Here is a 19,644-nt window from a genome sequence, read left to right as displayed (position 1 = left end):
GTGATAAAATGGCGAAGCGGAGTCGATGGGATGAATGGCCAAACTGTGCTCCTATACCTTATTGGTTTACCAAGTCACACTCACTATCCTTTTACAGTCAGCATCACTCAAACATCCCATTTAATCTGTTTTCGTGCGGGTGGACATTAGGACCCCAGGAACTCAGTATTTGCCGCCCGCAGCTGCTGCTGACTCGGCATTGTTACTGTTCTGTCATTGGATGCAATGAAACAGTTAAAATTAATGGTTCAATAATTCTCATCTCGTGTTTATTTCATTCTCCGCACATTTATATTTACAGCGACTTTACTCCTAATCCCGTTCCCGGGAGCCGACCCGTTTACAGACATGGAGCGGAACCGGAGCAGATTCTCAGCCACTCATTTCTATCCCATGACGCAAAGAAGGGATAAAGTTTCTCCGTAAATTTATTTCCATTGAATGTGAGGAGATGGGTCTTGGTCACCGCGTTGTAAAACGAAACTATCCCAGACTCGTAACTGAGATAAACTCCCACCCTCCCGTGGATGAGACCGGCAGGGAGACGGGACTCAGTGGAGGGGAGAACAGGGATCACGTCATAATTCCGCTGTAATACGTCATAATACCGCCGGATGATCCAGAATCCGGTATCCGGACTCAGGCTGACAGCTCCCTCCTTTTCCACAGACTCTGTGGCGACTCCCAGACACCAGTCTCGATTTCCAGCCACCTCCACCTCCCAGTAATGTCTCCCCATTGTGAATCCCTCTGATCCCAGTACACAAGCCCAGAATTTGAATCTCTTCCCGGTGACAGGGAGATACCTCTGGGTCTCAGTCCATCTCACACTCTTCCGATCCTCAGACACCTCGAGCTCCGGACTCGCCGTTTCCACATCTAGGGTGACAGAGACTTGGGGGGGAGAAACAAAGAGTCAGAGAGTCATAGAAACATAGCAACACAGAAAACGTACAGCACAATACAGGTCCTTCGTCCCACAAGCTGTGCCGAACATGTCCTGACCTTCGAACTATCAAGACTTAGACATAGCGCTCTATTTTTCTAAGCTCCATGTAGCCATCCAGGAATCTCTTTAAAGACCCTGCTGTTTCCCTCTCCACCATTGCCACAGGCAGTACATTCCACGCACTCAACACTCTCTGCGTTTAAAAAAAAACAAAACCAACCCCTGACCTCTCCTCTTTAACTACTTCCAAGCACCTTAAAATATGTTCTCTCATGAGCCATTTCAACCCTGGGAAAAAGCCTCTGACTATCCGCACGATCAATGCCTCTCATTATCTTGTACACCTCTATCAGGTCACTTCACATCCACCATCGCCCCAAGGAGAAAAGGCCGATTTCAATCGATCTATTCTCATAAAGCATGCTCCCCAATCAAAGCAACATACTTTTAAATCTCTTCTGCACCCTTTCTATAGTTTCCTCATCCAGTGAGGCGAACAGAACTGAGCACAGTACTCTAAGTAGAGTCCGACCAGGGTCCTATATAGCTGAAACATTACCTCTCCCACTCATCCTAAAATCTTGACATTAATGCTATATTCTGCCATCATATTTGACTACCAAAATGAAAAGCCTCACACTTATATGGATTGAAACACCATCTACCACTTCCCGGCCCAGTTTTGCATCCTATCAGCGTCCCGCTGTAACCACTATCAGCCCTCCAACATTTGTGTCATCAGATTTACTAACCCAGACCTCCACTTCCTAATGCTGGCCATTTATAAAAGTGACAAAGAGAAGGGGTTCCAAAACAGATCCATGGTCACCGACTTCCATGCAGAATATAACCCGTCTACAATCACTCTTTGCCTTCTGTGGGCAAGCCAGTTCTGGATCCACAAAGCAATGTCCCCTTGGATCCCATGCCTCCTTACTTTCTCAATAAGCCTTGCATGGGGTAGCTTATCAAATGCTTTGCTAAAATCCATATGCACATCTATAGCTCTATGTGTTTGTACACTATGTGCACATCAATGTGTTTAGTCACAGCCTCAAAAAATTTAACCAGGCTCGTAAGGCACGACTGGCCTTTGACAAAGCCATGCTGACTATTCCTGATCGTATTTTGCCTCTCCAAATCCTGCCTCTCAGGATCTTCTCCATCAACTTACCAACCACTGAATAAGACTCACTAGTCTATAATTTCCTTGGCTATCCCTACGCCTTTCTTGAATAAGGGAACAAAATCCACAACCCTCCAATCCTCCGGAACATCTCCCGTCCTCCTTGATGAAGCGAAGATCACCGCCCGAGATTCAGAAATCTCCTCCCTCACTTCCGACAGTAGCCTGGGGTACATCCGTCCAGTCCCGGTGACCTATCCGTCTTGATGCATTCCAAAAGCTCCAGCACATCTTCTTCCTTAATATCTACATGTTCAAGCTTTTCAGTCCGCTGCAAGTCTTCCCTATATTCGTCGAGATCCTTTTCCATAATGAATTCTGAAGCAAAGTATTCATTAATCTTCCTGTTCCATACACACTTTTCCACTGTCACACATGATTAATCCTGTTCTCTGACGTCATATCCTCTTGCTTTTCACATACTTGTGGAATGCCTTGGGGTTTTCCTTAATCCTTACCGCCGAGACCCTCTCATGGTCCCTTTTGTCTCTCCTAATTTCAATCTTAAACTCCTTCCTGCTCCTTTTATAATCTTCTAGATCTCTATCATAAACTAGTTTTTGAACCTTTTGAAAGCTCTTCTTTTCTTCTTGACTGGATTCACAACAGACTTTATACATGACGGCTCCTGTACTCAACCATCCTTTCAGTGTCTTGTTGGAACGTATCAACGGAGAACCCCACGCAAATATCCCCTGAACATTTCCAACATGTCTTCTTTACGTTTCCTTGAGAACATCTGTTTCCAATTCATGCTTCCATGTTCCTGCCTGACAGCTTCATGTTTCCACTTAACCCAATTAAACGTTTCCCTAACTTGTCAGTTCCTATCCATCTCCAATGCTATGAGAAAGGAGAGAGAATTTTGATCACCATCTCCAAAATGCTCTCCCACTGAGAGACCTGACACCTGACCATGTACATTTCCAAAAACCAGATCAAGTACGGCCTCTCCTCTTGTAGGGTTATGTACATATTGTGTCAAGAAACCTTCCTGAACACACTTAACAAACTCCACCCCATCTAAACCGTTCACTCTAGGTAGATGCCGATCAATATTTGGGAATTAATATATACCACCCCAACAACCTTATTATTATTGTTCCTTCCCAGAATCTGTCTCCCTGTCTGTTCCTTGATGTCCCTGTTATGATTGGGTGGTCTATAAAAATCATACAGTAGAGCTATTGATCCCTTCCTATTTCTACCTAGCACCCACAGAGACTCCATAGAGAACCCCTCCTTGACTCCTTCCTTTTCTGCAGCCGTCACGCTATCTCCGAACATCAGTACCAAGTCCACACCTCTTTTGACTCCTTCCCTGTCCGTTCTGAAACATCTAAAGCCTAGCACTTGAAGTAGCCATTCCTGCCCCTGTACCATACCAGTCTCTGTAATGGCACCAACATCATAGTTTCAAGTGCTGATCCACGCTCTAAGTTGATCAGCTTTGTTCATAATACTTCTTGCATTAAACTAGACACATTCATCGGTTTGAGTGGCTCCCTTCTCTATCACCTATCCTCTCTTTCGCACTCTCTCCTATCTTTCACTATTTGTGAGCCAACGTCCCTTTGCTCCGTCACTTCATATCACCACCTACATCCATATACACTACAACTACTGCCCTTCCTTCATCTATGTGATTAGTCACACCCTCAAAAAAAAACAATCAGGCTCGTAAGGCACGACCTGCCCTTGACAAAGCCATGCTGTCTATTTCTAATCATTTTATACCTCTCCAAATGTTCATAAATCTTGCCTCTCAGGATTTTATCCATCAACTTACCAACCACTGAGGTAAGAATCACTGGTCTACAATTTCCTGGGCTATCTACTCCCTTTCCTGAATAAAGGAACAGCATCCACAATCTTCCAGTCCTCCGGAACCTCTCCCGTACCCATTGAGGATCATCGCCAGAGGCTCAGCAATCTTCTCCCTTGCCTCCCACAGTAGACTTCAAGATATTGTGGACGCGATCAGAAACATCCTGGACGCTGGCACCTGGAAAACAAACTACCATCCGCGTTTCTTTCCTGAGTCCACAGAATCGTCTGTCTGACCCCCTAACTATAGTATTCCCTATCACTGCTTTCATCTTCTTACTTTCCCTATGTTTCTGAGCCACAGGGCCAGACTCTTTGCAGAGGGGCGTGACCACTGTTGCTTCCCCCGGTAGGCAATCTCCCCCAACAGTACTCAAAAAAGAGTACTTATTGTTAACGGGACAGCCTTTGGGGTACTCTCTGGCATCTGCTTCTTGCCCTTCCCTATCCTAACTGTTACCCATTTCTCCATCTCCTGTAACCCCATAGTGACTACTTGCCTATAGCTGCTCTCTATCACCTCCTCACTCTCCCTGACCAGTCGAAGATAATAGATCTGCATCTCCAGATTCCTAACGTGGTCCCTAAGGAGTTGCTGCTCAACGCTCCTTGTGCAGATGTGGCTGCCTGGGAGGCTGGAAGTCTCCCGGGCTTCCTACATCTGACATCGAGCGCAGAAAACCGGCCTCGCAAACATTCTTTCAGTCTGTATTCTAAACAGATAACCTAGTTCGTCTCTTTATCGCCGGTTTCCCGCTGAGCCAAAGCATTTCTACTCAGTGCTCCTCTACACCGATGCCTGCTTCATAATGGGGCTCAGGCACTGTCGCGTGGCCGAGCAAACATTCTCGGAGGTTTACACAACTACGGCAGATGGACAACCAATATATACCCGAAGTTTATACTCTGGGATGGAGAGTAGAGTTTTCCTGGTCAACACACACAAAGCGCAGGAGGAAGTCAGCCGGTCAGACAGCATGTGTGGAAGAGATGGGCAGTCTACGTTTCAGGTAGAAATCTTCCCACAAGAATAGAAATGAATAGGGGAGATAGCCAGTAGAAAAGGGTATGGGAAAGAGGTGAGTGAATACTGGATGTATTTAAACAGAAGGTCACATAGATCCTTTAGCCCAACCTGTTCGTGCCGACCATCTTCCTTTAATAAGTTAGTCGCATTTGCCCATTTCCCTTTCCAACTTTCTTAACCACGTACCTGCCAAGATGTATTTTAAAACACTGTTACTGTACCCAGAACTACAGTTGATCATGGGCCCCAGCACCTACCTCTGCAGGCTACAGGCCTCCAGTCTTCTGTGCTTAAGGTACATTTGGACAAAACTTTCAATAGGCAAGGCACAGAAAGAGACTGGCCCAATGCCGTCCGGTGGGATAGATGTAGATGTATAAATAAGTCAGCACAAAAGAGATGGAGTAAAGAACACATTTCTATGCCGTCCGACGAATGGCTCTGTGACGTTAAATGAATGGAATGACTGGGAGATCCCTACCATCCCAGTGCAGAGAATTCCAAACAGAATTCCACTGACGCTTGACTCCTCGGACAGTCGAAACATCATCCACACATCCTGCTAGTTGAGCCCTGAAAGAACTTTGTGCTTCCCTGAGATCTCCTCTCATTCTTCTGAACAGGGAAAGAGAACATAGAACAGTACAGCACAGGAATAGGCCCTTCAGTCAATGTTAACATTCATTTGTGAGTGTGAAGTGTGAAGTGAGGGAGTTTGAAGGCTCGAGACGGTAAAGGAGGTGACAATCGGAACCAGCAGGGGGCGATAAATGGCAGATTGAAACAGAATCAGAGGGTTCCATTTAGGACAGCAGGGTGCAAAACCTGTGGGAGAACTGTGTGCGTGAACGTAATGAGAAGATGGAGAAGGACAAAGATGGAGATGAGACAAAGATTGTCCCCTTTCAAACATCCCCATCACCCGCAGCCCCTCATTATGACGGGGGGAAATTGCAGGGACCCTTAAGCAACACATATCCTGTTTAAGGGTTTCAGCCCGAACCGTCGACTGTTTACTCTTTTTCATAGACGCTTCCTGGCCTGCTGATTTCCTCCAGCATTTTGTGTGTGTGTGTTGTTCCACTTTAAATTTACTCAATTAGTTGTCTTCGCACCTGCCTGTTTCAGATGCACGATCCTGTGGCAAAAAGGAATTCTTCCTCATCTCTGTCCTAAATGGATATCCCTCTCGTTGGAGGCCATGCCATCTGGTCCAAGACTCACCCACTATCGGAATCAACACGTACAAACAAGCTGGATGAACTCAGCAGGTCGGGCAGCATCCATTGAAAGGAGCAGTCAACGTTTCGGGCCGAGACCCTTCGTCACGACTGAAGAAGGAGGGGGCAGGGGCCCTATAAAGAAGGTAGGGGAGGGTGGAATGTGTCAGGTGAAAAACCAATCAGAGGAAAGATCAAGGGGTGGGGTACGGGAAGCAGGAAGGGGATAGGCAGGAGAGGTGAAGAAGGAATCTAAGGTGAAAGCACTATGGGTAGTAGAAGAAGGCAGAATCATAAGAGAGGTGATAGGCAGCTAGAAGAGGAGGCAGAGTGAAAGTGGGATGGTGGAAGGGAGAGGGATGGAATTACCGGAAGTTGGAGAATTCGATGTTCATACCAAGGGGCTGGAGACTACCCAGACGGTATATGAGGTGTTGCTCCTCCAACCGGAGTTTGGCCTCATCATGGCAGTAGAGGAGGCCGTGTATGGACATATCCGAATAGGAATGTGAAGCAGAGTTGAAGTGGATGGCAACTGGGAGATCCTGTCTGTTGTGGCAGACGGAGCGGAGGTGCTCAACGAAGCGGTCCCCCAATCTACGTCGAGTCTCGCCGATGTAGAGGAGGCCGCACTGGGAGCACCAGATGCAATAAATTACCCCAAAAGACTCACAAGTGAAGTGTTGCCTCACCTGGAAGGACTGTTTGTGGCCCTGAATGGTCGTAAGAGAGGAGGTGTAGGGACAGGTGTAGCACTTACGCTTGCAGGGATAAGTACCAGGTGGGAGATCTGTGGGGAGGGACGTGTGGACCGGGCAGTCACGGAGGGAACAATCCGTGCGAAAAGCAGAGAGGGGTGGAGAGGGAAAGATGTCCTTAGTGGTGGGGTCCTGTAGAAGGTGGCAGAAGTTGCGGAGGATAATATGCTGGATCTGGAGGCTGGTGGGGTGATAGGTGAGGACAAGGGGAACTCGGTCCCTGTTGTGGTGATGGGAGGATGGGGTGAGGGCTGAAGTGCAGGAAATGGAGGAGATGCGGGTGAGGGCATCATTGATGACAGCATCATTTTGGACGAAAAACACCTCATATACCATCTGGGTAGTCTCCAGCCCCTTGGTATGAACATCGAATTCTCCAACTTCCGGTAATTCCCTCCCTCTCCCTTCCACCATCCCACTTTCACTCTGCCTCCTCTTCTAGCTGCCTATCACCTCTCTCATGATTCTGCCTTCTTTATACTACCCACAGTGCCTTCCCCTTAGATTCCTTCTTCACTTCTCCTGCCTATCCCCTCCCTGCTTCCCCTCCCCCACCCCTTGATCTTCCCTCTGATTGGCTTTTCACCTGACACCTCCACCCTCGCCACCTTCTTTATAGGGCCCCTGCCCCTCTTTCTTTAGTCCTAACGAAGGGTCTCGGCCCGAAAGTTGATTGCTCCTTTCAATGGATGCTGCCCGACCTGCTGAGTTCATCCAGCTTGTTTGTACGTGTTGATTTGACCACAGCATCTGCAGTGTACTGTGTGCCCACTAGAGGAATTTCTTCCTATATTCCATGCGTTGAGATATGACATTTTGAGTACTGTATTTGCTACCCTTTTTGATTCTGCATCCCGAATCATACTCACACTGCTGGCTGAAATTTTGTCCTCGCATCTTCCCGCCCTTCCTGACAGTCTGACTGCACGCTATTAAGAGAGAGAGTCTTTTTTTTCCCAAAACATAGGAGTACCCAACCAACTGGCACAAATTGAGAGTGAGGTGGAATTTTTTTTATGAAAGATCTTTCGGGTAACTTTGCCATGGGGAAGATGGTGGGCAGATGGGATTTGCTGTCAGCAGAAGCAGTAGAAACAGGTATAATTAAAATATTTGAATAGAACGCGAGGCCAATGTACGTTGGCACTGAACGTTGACTCTTTTATTTATATCTTCGATATCTCGTCTGTTTTCTTTACAGGGTGTGCTTTTTTTTTAAGACGCTAATCTGGGTTTGCATTCTGACTTCGGTTCTTTGCTGGAATGGAATACAGCTCTCCTGGCCTCATGACCGGAGGTTTTTTTATATCCCAAGGACGCAGAATGGAAGATGAGAGACCCTTCAGGTTTCCTGGATTTCATGATACTGCGGATGTGCTGATTCTAGCCCAGTGTTCATGACTGAGGTGTCGCAGGAGAACACAGAATATCGGTGACAGCCGGGGGTTGTGTGTCGGAGAGCTACGCCTCTCCGCGCGCAGAGCTCAGAAAAAAAACAATACAACAGAGTTTTAACATTATTTTTGGATGAGTTGTTTGTTATGTCTCCCCTCTTGCTATGAAACGGGGTTAGCTTTTTTCCCCCTTATTAGGGAGAGTGCCTGTGTTATGTCGAAATAACGAGTGGACGTGTAGTTTTTGTGGTACGGTAAGTCTGTGTCTTGACTGATACTTTGCTGCATGCTTGAGTATTGGGTGGAGGGGCTAATGCATCTTTGCTGGTCGGGTTGTCATTATTTTCATGATGCTCCTACGTTGGAGGGGGAGCTGGGTGGGCTTTGGGTTCCTAATGTTTTAACTGTAATTCATTCTTTGGGATACTTCTCTGTTTTCGTGGATGGTTGAGAAGGAAAACAATTTCAGGATGTATATTGTACACATTTATCTAACATTAAATGCACATATTGCACCTATTGAATATTTTCACAGATTTAGACATGTACACAGATAGGAAATTGTCAAAGGGGTTTGAAACAAACACACACAAATGAGACATTCAAGAAGACATCTTAATCTTGCAGATGGATGAAATGGACTGTGAATTCAACACCTGCATAAACCTTCCTAGATTATCAAATTATGACTTTATTCCATCTCATAAACAAGGAAAAATGTATCTTTGTAAATTTTACCTCGATTAATGGCATCAAGAGTTTCTCTCAATACTGTGTTCCACAAATAGGGTTGATCAAATTTTTCAACCGGCAGATCCTCATCTGTCACTAAAAATTCTTGGACTACGTCATTAACCCTGTAAACATTAAACTGCAGCTGATAAACTGCAATTTTGAACAATTTCACCAATGCATACAGGGTTTCAGTTAAGAGCATGTCCTACCTCCTGTTCCGACGAGCTTCCACCTGAAAGACATAAAAACACAAATCTGATTACAATTGGACTTACTGTCCACATCTTGAATTTTATCCACATCATTACAAGGTGTTGAAACTTCCCACTCTGCATTGTATGCTGTGTGCTTATTTATTATAGTAACACGTCATGTGAGTGGGGGTGTGGTAAAAGGGAAGGGAATAAGTTACAGTTTGGTGCTTTGTTCTGGGCTGTTCTCAGCTAGGACTGGATGGATGTGAAATCTTTTGCTGACCGCCTCGTTGCAGCTTAATTTACGATTAATTACGTTAGTTTCCTCCTTTCAAGTTTGTATGTTTCTGATAAAGGATCAAATACATAGCTTCGACATTTTGGAACATGATTGTTGGAGTGATTGTAGGGCGTGTCATAGAAGTATAATAATCTGTACGAGGCTGCCAGCAGCGGCAATTGATTTGTTAGAATTGACCGCTGTGCTGTGCTTATTTCAAAAATACCACTGTTGGTTTAGCGCCCTTTGATAGATACAAATTGAAATATAATCCCTCACCTTGAGAAATATCACACTGTCATTTTGATCCATCTGTTCCTTTAACTTTGAGATTTCCTCCTGAATAAACCTGATATTACGTTGAATCTCACTAAGATTTTTCTCCATTGGATTCAGAATCCTCGCCTCTTCTTCCCTCAGCTCCCTAAGTAGGCTCTGCTCTTTCTCAGTGATAACCTGGCGCAGTTCAGCAAACTGGGATGTGATGTGGGACTGAACGCTGCATGACTGCTCCTGTTGAATGAAAGGTGAAAATTAATTAATTAATTTACTGTATTGCTGTGTTGTATTTTCTTATGATATTACTATGACCATTTGGTCCATTAAAATCCATGCCAGTTCTGAGAGCATCCCAAACCCATCCCCTCATGTTTAGAATATAGAACAATACAGCACAGTACAGGCCCTTCAGCCCACAATGCTGTCCTGACCCTTAAACCCTGCCTCCCATATGACCACTGCACCTTAAATTCCTCCATTTACCTGTCTAGTAGTCTCTTAATCTCCACTAGTATATCTGCCTCTACTACTGACTCAGGCAGTACATTCCACGCACCAACCACTCTCTGAGTGAAAAACCTTCCTCTAATATCCCCCTTGAACTTCCCTCCCCTTACCTTAAAGCCATGTCCTCTTGTACTGAGCAGTGGTGCCCTGGGGAAGAGGCGCTGGATGTCCACTCTATCTAATCCTCGTAATAGCTTGTATACCTCTGTCACGTCTCCTCTCATCTTCCTTCTCTCCAGAGAGTAAAATCCAAGCTCCCTTAATCTCTGATCATAATGCACATTCCCTAAACCAGGCAGCATCCTGGTAAATCTCCTCTGTACCCTGAAACCTATTCTCCCTCACTGACTCATTCACTCCAATCTGTTCACAAACACCCTTGGATAATCGTAATTATCCAGCTTGTCCTTGGGATGTGTCCTGCTCACATGGAAACAAGCAAACTTCACACAGATAGCAACAGGGTTCAGGATCGAGCCCAGGTCACTGGAGCTGCGACTCGGCTATTCCCGCATTAAAGTGAGCAATGCTATAGAGTAATATAAGAAAGTCCGCTCAGGAAGCCTCACCCGAACTCCGGAAATCTTCTCTTTCTGTTGCTGCTCCTTTTCCAGGAAGTCAGATGTCTTTTTTGTGAGAGAGTCTAAGGAAGATCTTATCTGATCCTAGAAGTCAGAGAGCGAAGGAAATTGGGACATAATGCAAGAAAAGAAGCAGATGATTACATCTGATTGTCGCACACAGAATAACACAAAACGCACACAGAATAAAAAGGTTGGGGATGAGAACCAGTTGGCAGGTGACGGGTGAAACAACGTAAGGGGGAACGTGAGGGAGAGTGAGGAAGTGAGAAGCTGAGCGGGGACAGGTGGAGCGGGAAAGAGCTGAAGAGGAAGGAATCAAATACGAGATGACAATCGACCATGGAAGAAACGGGAGGAATTGGGACTGTTTGGGGCCCTGAATGGTGACGAGGGAAGAGCTATGGTATTCAGAATGTAACACTTGTCCCCCTTGCAGGCATCAGTGTCAGGTGGGAGATTAGTGGGAGTAGCGAGTGGATGAGTGAATTACATAGAGAGCGATCCCTGCAGAGAGTGGAGACGCGACGGTGGAATGTGAAAGGAAAAGGTGTACTTAGTGGTAGAATCCCGTCGGAGATAGCGAAAGGTGCAGAGAATGATATATTGCTTATGAAGGCTGGTGTGTCCGTCGGCATGACAATGGAGGATGTGCTGAGTATTAAATTCGGGTTAGTTTTACCTTGCACATTGTAGCAGCTTCTTTAATCGGCAGGAAGCGGTGCTCTCTGTGCTTCTGCGTATCTCTACAGATCAGACAGATCAGTGTTTTGTCAGTTTCACAAAACAGCTTCAGTTCTTCCTCATGTTCCTCGCAGTGATGTTTACTTTCCTCCCCTTTTGGATTCAGGTTTAGATTTCGAGCCTTTTCAGCCAGATTTGCTAAGGCCCGATTGACCCTGAGGGTGGTGTCAGCAAACACCTCTCTACATTCCGGGCAGGAGTTTCTCTCCTCCCTTTCCCAACACCGTGTGATACAAGAGCGACAGAAGTTGTGTCCGCACTCTAGTATTACAGGATCGGTGAAGAAATCCAGGCAGATAGGACAAATTACCTCCTCGGTTAAACTCTCGAACTGTCCTCTCGAAGCCATGTTCATCCCCGGCACTTGCTGATTCAGAACGCTTTCACTTCCGGGGAGGTGCTGATCCTCTGCAGTACCGCGATTGTCCACTACACGCGCTTCCGTCTCAGGGAATGAATGTTGCTATTTCCACATCTGGGTGGGATAAGGAACAGATTAAACAGGTCAGTAATAAAAACTCGGCCATAGACTGTCCAAGCATGGCTGCGAAAGCAAGTGGGCTGGGGATTGGGCTAGCAACCCCAATCCGTAAAAAGCCAACGTCAATTGAATTTCCAAAAGACTACTGAAGCTGTGTGGTCAAAGTTGAAGCCTCAGGGCCCATCAACCCTCGACCCTGGACAGGGGACTCTGACAAGCTGCTTTTGGCGGCCTGTGTCCCAGTAGGCGTGATTGGCTAAAGAAGAAGCAGAACAGAAATGAAGCCGGCCGGAGAGAAGAGCCTGGTTCAGTCTAAAGCAGGACTGAAAGGGGCAAGTTCTGAAAGAGAGGCAGAAGAGACTGCAGATGCTGGAATCTCGAGTAAAAAAAACATGATGCTAGAGGAACTGAGTGGGTCAAGCAGCGTCTGTTGAGAGAAATTTGCAATCGACTTCCCGAGTCGAGATCCTTCATCTGAACTGTCTCCACCTGAAATATCCATTGACCATTCCCTCCACAGGTACTGTCTGACCCATTGAGTTCCTCCAGCAGTTCATTTGAATAACTCACAAAACGCTGGTGGAACACAGCAGGCCAGGCAGCATCTATAGGGGGAAGCGCTGTCGACGTTTCAGACCAAGACCCTTCGTCAGGACGAAACGCCGACAGCACTTCTCCCTATAGATGGCTCCTGGCCTGCTGTGTTTCACCAGCATTTTGTGTGTGTTGTTGTTTGAATTTCCAGCATCTGCAGATTTCCTCGTGTTACTTCATTTGGATGCTTCTCAAGGTCTAAAGAGAGTCAGACTCGGGTATAAAATGGGGTTAATTAAATACTTGACGTAACTATTAAATTAGTTATTGGCACGAAACTGAGAATGTGGAGAGAATATTGTGCCGTGAGGAGACAGATGCAGTGGTGATGACCGACCTGTGTCTGCAGGAAAAACTGCAGAGACTGGGCATGCTAGTTCACAGGGTGGAAAAGATTTTTCTTCGGTGAAATGCTGATTTCAACTGCCCTTCATTTGAAGAAAACTTCTGACATAACCCATGTCCGTCCCGGCTCCAGTGGAAGGCCCAGTCTCCCTCACTCCGGTCTCTGCCCAGAAGTGGCTATTTTTTTATCAATGTAAGCTTTATTCACCATAATAATATTCACAGTGATAAACCTTGCAATGGCTTAACCCAATGAATTTACATTCACTGTTGATGCGGTATATAACGTACTTTTACATTCGTTAAAACAGATGTGACTGTTTTCGCTCATGTGATCCCCCTGAGGTGTTTCCCTGCAACAATAGTTAGGTGGTTTCCTCACCCAATCCGGCCCCTCCCTGTCCAGTAGTAGAGGAACCCGATAGCTTCAATGCTGACCCTGTGGCCTGGAATGTGCCAATCGGCAACCTTCCTGTCCGACAGGGGATCTCAAACTTTTTCCTTCTATGGACCAATACCGGTAACCATGGACTCCAGGTTGAGAAACCCTGATCTACGGATATCTCCATATGATGGCAGACCAATAAGTTCTGGGCGTCTTTCACCATGTTGATGATCTTCCAGCAGAACTTGATGTCCATTTTCCTGCGCGTCCTGGGAACAATCCGAAGATCAGTGAGCCTTCTGTCACGCAGGTGCTGTGGCACAGACCCTTGCATATTTCTCCACATATCTTCGCCAGCACACAGTTTGCAAAGAGGTGAGTGACCGTCTCATCTCCACTGAAGTAATCTCGGGGCTACGCGCTGTGGCTGTGATCACTGAGCATGCAGTAAGGGTTAGACTGGGAGGGCCAGTCTCGCCACCAGCGAGGTAAGGTCTTGGTGCCTGTTGGTGGGATCTGGTGATGAGGAATTTTGCCAGATGGTCTGTGTGAGAGTTGAAGTAAATTAAGATGTGCGTGGGCTTGGAAGAGGTTAAAAGTCAGTGCAGAAAACAAATGTGATTTAATTATGTCTGATAAGCAGGAATGCAGAAGCGCCTGACAAGATTAACTGCTTGTGGAAAACAGAGCAGATATGCGAAGATTGTAATCATTGAAGTCCTGAGATATGGACTATTGTTTTACAGAAATGTGTAAAAAACAACTCCAAATATGGAATGGGAAAACACTGAATCTAAGACTTTGTACCTCCCGAGTCAGGGAGGGGAGGGGTAAGGAAGAAGGATAAAACCTGCTGCCCTGTAAGGTTCCGGGTTCCCTTCTCTGAAGGCACCCAGCTCTGCAGAACTGTTAATAAACTTTGTTTCCTTGAATTTGTCTTGAAGCCATTATTTGGGAGCGTGGCTCGTTTCTGACAACTTGGGGGCTCGTCCGGGATCCACACTCCGGCCGTGAGGGGGGCAAGGAAGGACATCGGAGAAGGTGCACCCTGCCGAGTTCAGCAGTCCCTGATTCCTTGCTCGTCGCCCCGCGCGGCTTGAGCGAGTGATATCCGGCGGACTCAAGGAAACAAAGAGGGGTTGTCGAGACAGTGAGCAATCGAGTAATTCCTGTGCATAGGACCCAGGTAAGAGATTAAATTCTTGTAGAGACGTAGTACACAAGAATCGTGGAGCTGCAGGGTTCTTGCAGGTAAATCCTGTAGAGACGTAGTGCACGAGAATTGTGGAACTGCGGGGTCCCTGCAGGTGGATTCCTGGGCGATCGCGGGAATACAGGTTCTGGAATTGGACAGGAGTGATCGAGCTAGGTGGGTCACATTCAAATTAAATTCCTGCAGAGACGTAGTGCACGAGAATTGTGGAATTACGGGGTGCCTGCAGGTGGATTGGAACCGGGCAAGTCCTCGAGATGGGAAATAAGGGGTCTAAGAGAGAAAAGGGTAAAGGAAATCCAGGCGCCAATGATGAAAAATACCCCGGGGTACCCCCTGATAGTCCGTTGGGACGGATGTTAGAAAATTGGGATTACGGGAGGCAAAAAGGGAAGTCAAAGAAAAAAATGATACAGTACTGTGAATTCTGATCCTGCCAGCCGATCCAAGGGTCGAATGTGTGGTGGCCTACGTTCGGGTCTAGCGAGGATTGGGTACAACAAGCCCTTAATCTGTACGTGAATTCAAAACCTAACGTTAAACACAAAGAAAGTGATTATGCCCTATGCTGGTTACCAACGACAAATAGTTATAAATTGAAAACGATAAATGAAGGGGGACAGAAAAAGAATACATGGGAGGTGCTCGAGCACCTGCCGCCCCCATATGTGCCCCCTACCGCTCCACAAATCGATGACCTTGAGGCAAGGGAAAGTGAAAATGAATCGGCAGCTGCAGCTGGAGAAGATGCAGACCAGGGTGAAGAGGAAACAGAGCGTGCAAAACCGCAGAGTATAGGAGCCAGGAGGATGGAAACCAGGTCACAAACAGCTAAAAATCACAAAGAGGAAGTTGAACAGACCGCCAGACTATATCCTCTGAGAGAAGTACCTATGGGAGGAGCAAATGGAGGGACGGGGTATGTTAATGTTCCCCTGACTAGCGCTGAGGTACGGAATTTTAAAAAGGAAATGAAAGGCCTATTAGAAGACCCCATGGGCCTGGCCGAACAGTTGGATCAATTCCTAGGACCCAACATTTATACCTGGGATGAAATGTACTCAATTATGGGAACCTTGTTTTCCACCCAAGAAAGACAAATGATAAGGCAGGCGGCCATAGTAATGTGGGAAAAGGAAAGGCCAAACGAAGCAGAGCCGCAACAGAAATTCCCTCTTGTGGACCCAGGCTGGGATAAGCAAACGGAGGGGGGCCGAAGGAATATGAGGGATCTGCGAGAATTCCTGATAAAGGGAATAAGACAGGCGGTTCCGAAGGGACACAACTTTACCAAGGCATTTGGGAGCCACCAAAATCCCAAGGAGACTCCGTCCGACTTCCTAGATAGAATCCGGAGGAACATGCAACAATACGCGGGAATAGACACTGAAACGGAGGTTGGCCAACAGCTGATTTGTGTTGAATTTGTATCGAAGGCATGGCCAGATATAAGAAAAAAACTGGAAAAACTAGAAGACTGGAATACTAAACCCTTGAGTGAACTACTTAGGGAGGAACAGAAAGTGCTTGTAAGAAGGGATGAAGAAAGCAGCCAAGATAATGGTCCAGACGGTCCAACAGGTGACCGCAGACAAAAGAGAAAGAAGAGACCCATGGCCGGGACGAAGTGGCAGCCAAGATCGAAGTAGGGGACCCAGGAGGGCCCCTAGATGTTTTCACTGCAACGAAGAGGGACACTTCAGGCGCGAGTGCCCCAGATACCGACGGGAAGTGCGCTCATATGCCATGATGGAAGAAGAATACTTGGGGGGTCGGGGGTTCCAACCCTTGGGGAAGAAAAATCATCAGCAGGAACCCCTGGTAAACTTGAAATTAGGTCCCCAAGGGTGTCACACAACCTTCGTGGTCGACTCAGGAGCTAAAAGATCGAGTATAATAGAGATACCATCAGGGACCCAGACTGGAGCAAAATTGATGGGAGTATCCGGTATCGGAGGAAAGACAATACAAGTGCCAGTTGTGGACAATGTGGAAGTCGGATATGAAGATAGAGCAACTAGACGAGACCTCCTCCTGCTGCCCTCGGCAGGATTTAATCTATTAGGAAGAGATCTGCAAGTTCAATTGGGTTTTGGAACAGTGCCAAGCAATGGAGAGATAATAGTAAAACTATTCACATTAAAAGAGGAAGACGATCGGAAAATAGAGCCCGAGGTATGGTATAGAGAGGGAAACAGGGGAGGATTGAACATCAGCCCTTTACAGATCACCTTGTTACCAGACAGTCGCCCAGTGAGAAGGAAGCAGTACCCCATTGCGATGGAAGGAAGAAAAGGGCTGCAGCCGGTGATTGAGGGATTGATCGCTGACGGACTACTGGATGAATGTATGTCACCATATAATACCCCAATACTCCCGGTGCGAAAGCCAGATGGGACTTATCGGATGGTACAAGACCTGCGGGGCCTAAATGCAGTAGTCCAAACCCGATACCCGGTAGTGCCCAACCCTTACACACTGATGAGTAAGATCTCCCCTGACCATGAATGGTTCAGTGTAATAGATCTAAAAGACGCCTTCTGGAGTTGCCCGCTAGAAGAGAGCAGTCGTGACATGTTTGCGTTCGAATGGGAAAATCCTACGACAGGGCGGAAAAGACAACTCCGGTGTACGGTCCTGCCACAGGGGTTCACCGAATCACCTAACCTATTTGGGCAGGTCTTGGAGCAAGTACTAGCAGAATTCCAATGTGCTCCAGAGAGCCAACTGCTACAGTATGTGGACGATCTATTACTATCCGGGCCAACACAGGAAGGGGTGCACGAAGACACCATCAGACTACTGAACTTCCTGGGGAAGCAGGGGCTATGGGTCTCAAAGAAAAAGTTAAAAGGAAGTAAGGTATCTGGGACACTGGGTCAGTAAAGGACAGCGATGCATTACCCCAGAAAGGATAGCTGGAAGAACGGGAAAAAATTGGAGTCTGGAAGACTACCGGGAAATTGGTCGGCTCAGTCCTGTGAGTTATACGCGCTCCAAAGGGCTCTGATAATATTGGAAAAGAGAGTCGGAACTGTATACACTGACTCCAAATACGCCTATGGGATAGTACATACATTTGGGAAGATATGGAAAGAAAGAGGACTGATAACGGCCAGGGGAAAAGGACTGGCACATGAACAAATGATAAGTATGACATTGGAAGCCCTGGCTTACCGACTGAAATTGCGGTAGTGCATGTACCCGGACACCAAAAAGGATCGACACCTGATGCTGTGGGGAACCGTCTGGCGGACGAGGAGGCCAAACGGGCAGCAGTTGAAGAACCGGTGCAACTCCTGACTTTGATACCAGTGAGAGAAGGACTTACTAAACTGCCTGTGTTTACTCAAATGGAGATTGACAACATGAACCAACTAGGAGCCCGGAAAGACGCTGATGGTAAATGGAGAATCCCCGATGGAAGACAGGTGCTAAATAAGGAAGTGACCCGCAACATACTCCAACAACTGCACCAACAGACCCACTGGGGAGCGCAGGCAATGTGTGACACGGTACTTAGGGAATATGCATGCAAGGGAATCTACACTTTGGCCCAACAAGAGGTAACTGGATGTCCAACGTGCCAGCGAATAAACAAGAAAGTGATGCGATCCATCCCAAGAGGCGGCCAGCCCCTGGCCATGAGACCCTTCCATGGAATCCAAATCGACTTCACCGAGCTGCCCCAAGTGCAGAGATGGAAATACTTATTGGTAATCGTGGATCACTTTACACGCTGGGTGGAAGCATACCCAACTACTAAGGCAGATGCGCCCACAGTAGCTCGGATACTACTTGAGAACATAATCCCCAGATATGGGATCGTGGGGTCCATAGACTCTGACCGGGGGACACACTTCGCCTCCAAGACGCACCAGTTAATTTGCGATGCACTTGATATCGAATGGAAGTACCATACCCCGTGGCATCCCCAGAGTTCGGGAAGAGTAGAACGAATGAACAGCACCCTGAAGGCACAGCTAACCAAGTTGATGTTGGAAACCAAGCTACCATGGACCAAGTGTTTGCCGATCGCTCTCCTGAGAATACGTACAGCGCCCCGGAAGGACATAGGAGTATCTCCTTATGAGATGCTCTTTGGACTGCCATATTGGAATAAAATAGAGGGGTATCCCACACTACAGGGGGGTGATTTATTTGTAAAGAACAATTTACTGGCCTTGTCCCGTTCCTTTGCAGAGCTACGCAAGAAAGGTCTGCTCGCCCAGACGCCGCCACTTGACTTCGCTCTACACCAAGTAACCCCAGGAGATTGGGTTCTGGTGAAAACTTGGAAGCCAGAGAAGCTCCAACTGCAGTGGGAAGGCCCCTTCCAGGTCCTGCTAACAACAGAGGCGGCTGTACAGACAAAAGAAAAAGGGTGGACACACGCATCCAGGGTAAAAGGACTGGTGAAGCCCGAAAGCCGCACTGAGTGGACCTGTGTTCCCGGTGAAGAACCGTTGGTGGTGAAGCTAAAAAGGCAGCAAAAATGAACTCTATGTGGACTGTAACATTATTGACTGTAATATATTTGATTCTATATGTCGGGGAAATTGAAGGGAAATGTGACAAGTGCAGAGGCCCGCCTGCCAGTACAAAACTGGAGATCCCTGGGGAACATGAGTTGGCTAGATGGGCTACTGGGAGGTAGTTGGTGGCGCACCGCTCTCCTAGTAGCAGGCGGGGGTCTAATGATTCTCTTACTTTTGCCGTGTTTGATTCCTTGTATACGAACACTGATCAGGCGCAGTATATTCCAGCTTCAGGCAGTTGCGATACCCCAACATGGGACAAACGAGCTAAAACTTATGCTATTAAAGAAGAAAGTTGACCCTCCACGGGGGGCGGAGGAACGACGGTGGGCCCCCGGAAAGAGGAAAAATGCTAGCTGCTACGCACATCATAAAAAGAAAAAGGGTGGAATTGTGAGAGTTGAAGT

General features: G+C 47.0%; 1 protein-coding gene across 1 annotated transcript; it reads right to left on the bottom strand.

Annotated features, from left to right (window-relative positions):
• Nucleotides 1–255: 255 nt before the first annotated feature.
• LOC140730865 (zinc-binding protein A33-like) lies at nucleotides 256–12,059 on the bottom strand. Its single transcript, XM_073051841.1, has 6 exons — nucleotides 11,620–12,059; nucleotides 10,926–11,021; nucleotides 9,850–10,083; nucleotides 9,306–9,328; nucleotides 9,100–9,218; nucleotides 256–894 (listed from the first exon to the last, which is right to left on the bottom strand). The coding sequence occupies exons 1-6, from the start codon at nucleotides 12,034–12,036 to the stop codon at nucleotides 341–343; spliced, it is 1,443 nt and encodes a 480-aa protein (XP_072907942.1). The 5' UTR covers nucleotides 12,037–12,059; the 3' UTR covers nucleotides 256–340.
• Nucleotides 12,060–19,644: the final 7,585 nt, after the last annotated feature.

Source organism: Hemitrygon akajei, chromosome 7 (assembly GCF_048418815.1).
Source record: "Hemitrygon akajei chromosome 7, sHemAka1.3, whole genome shotgun sequence".
NCBI lineage: Eukaryota > Metazoa > Chordata > Chondrichthyes > Myliobatiformes > Dasyatidae > Hemitrygon > Hemitrygon akajei.
This window is presented reverse-complemented; position numbering and strand designations above follow the sequence as displayed.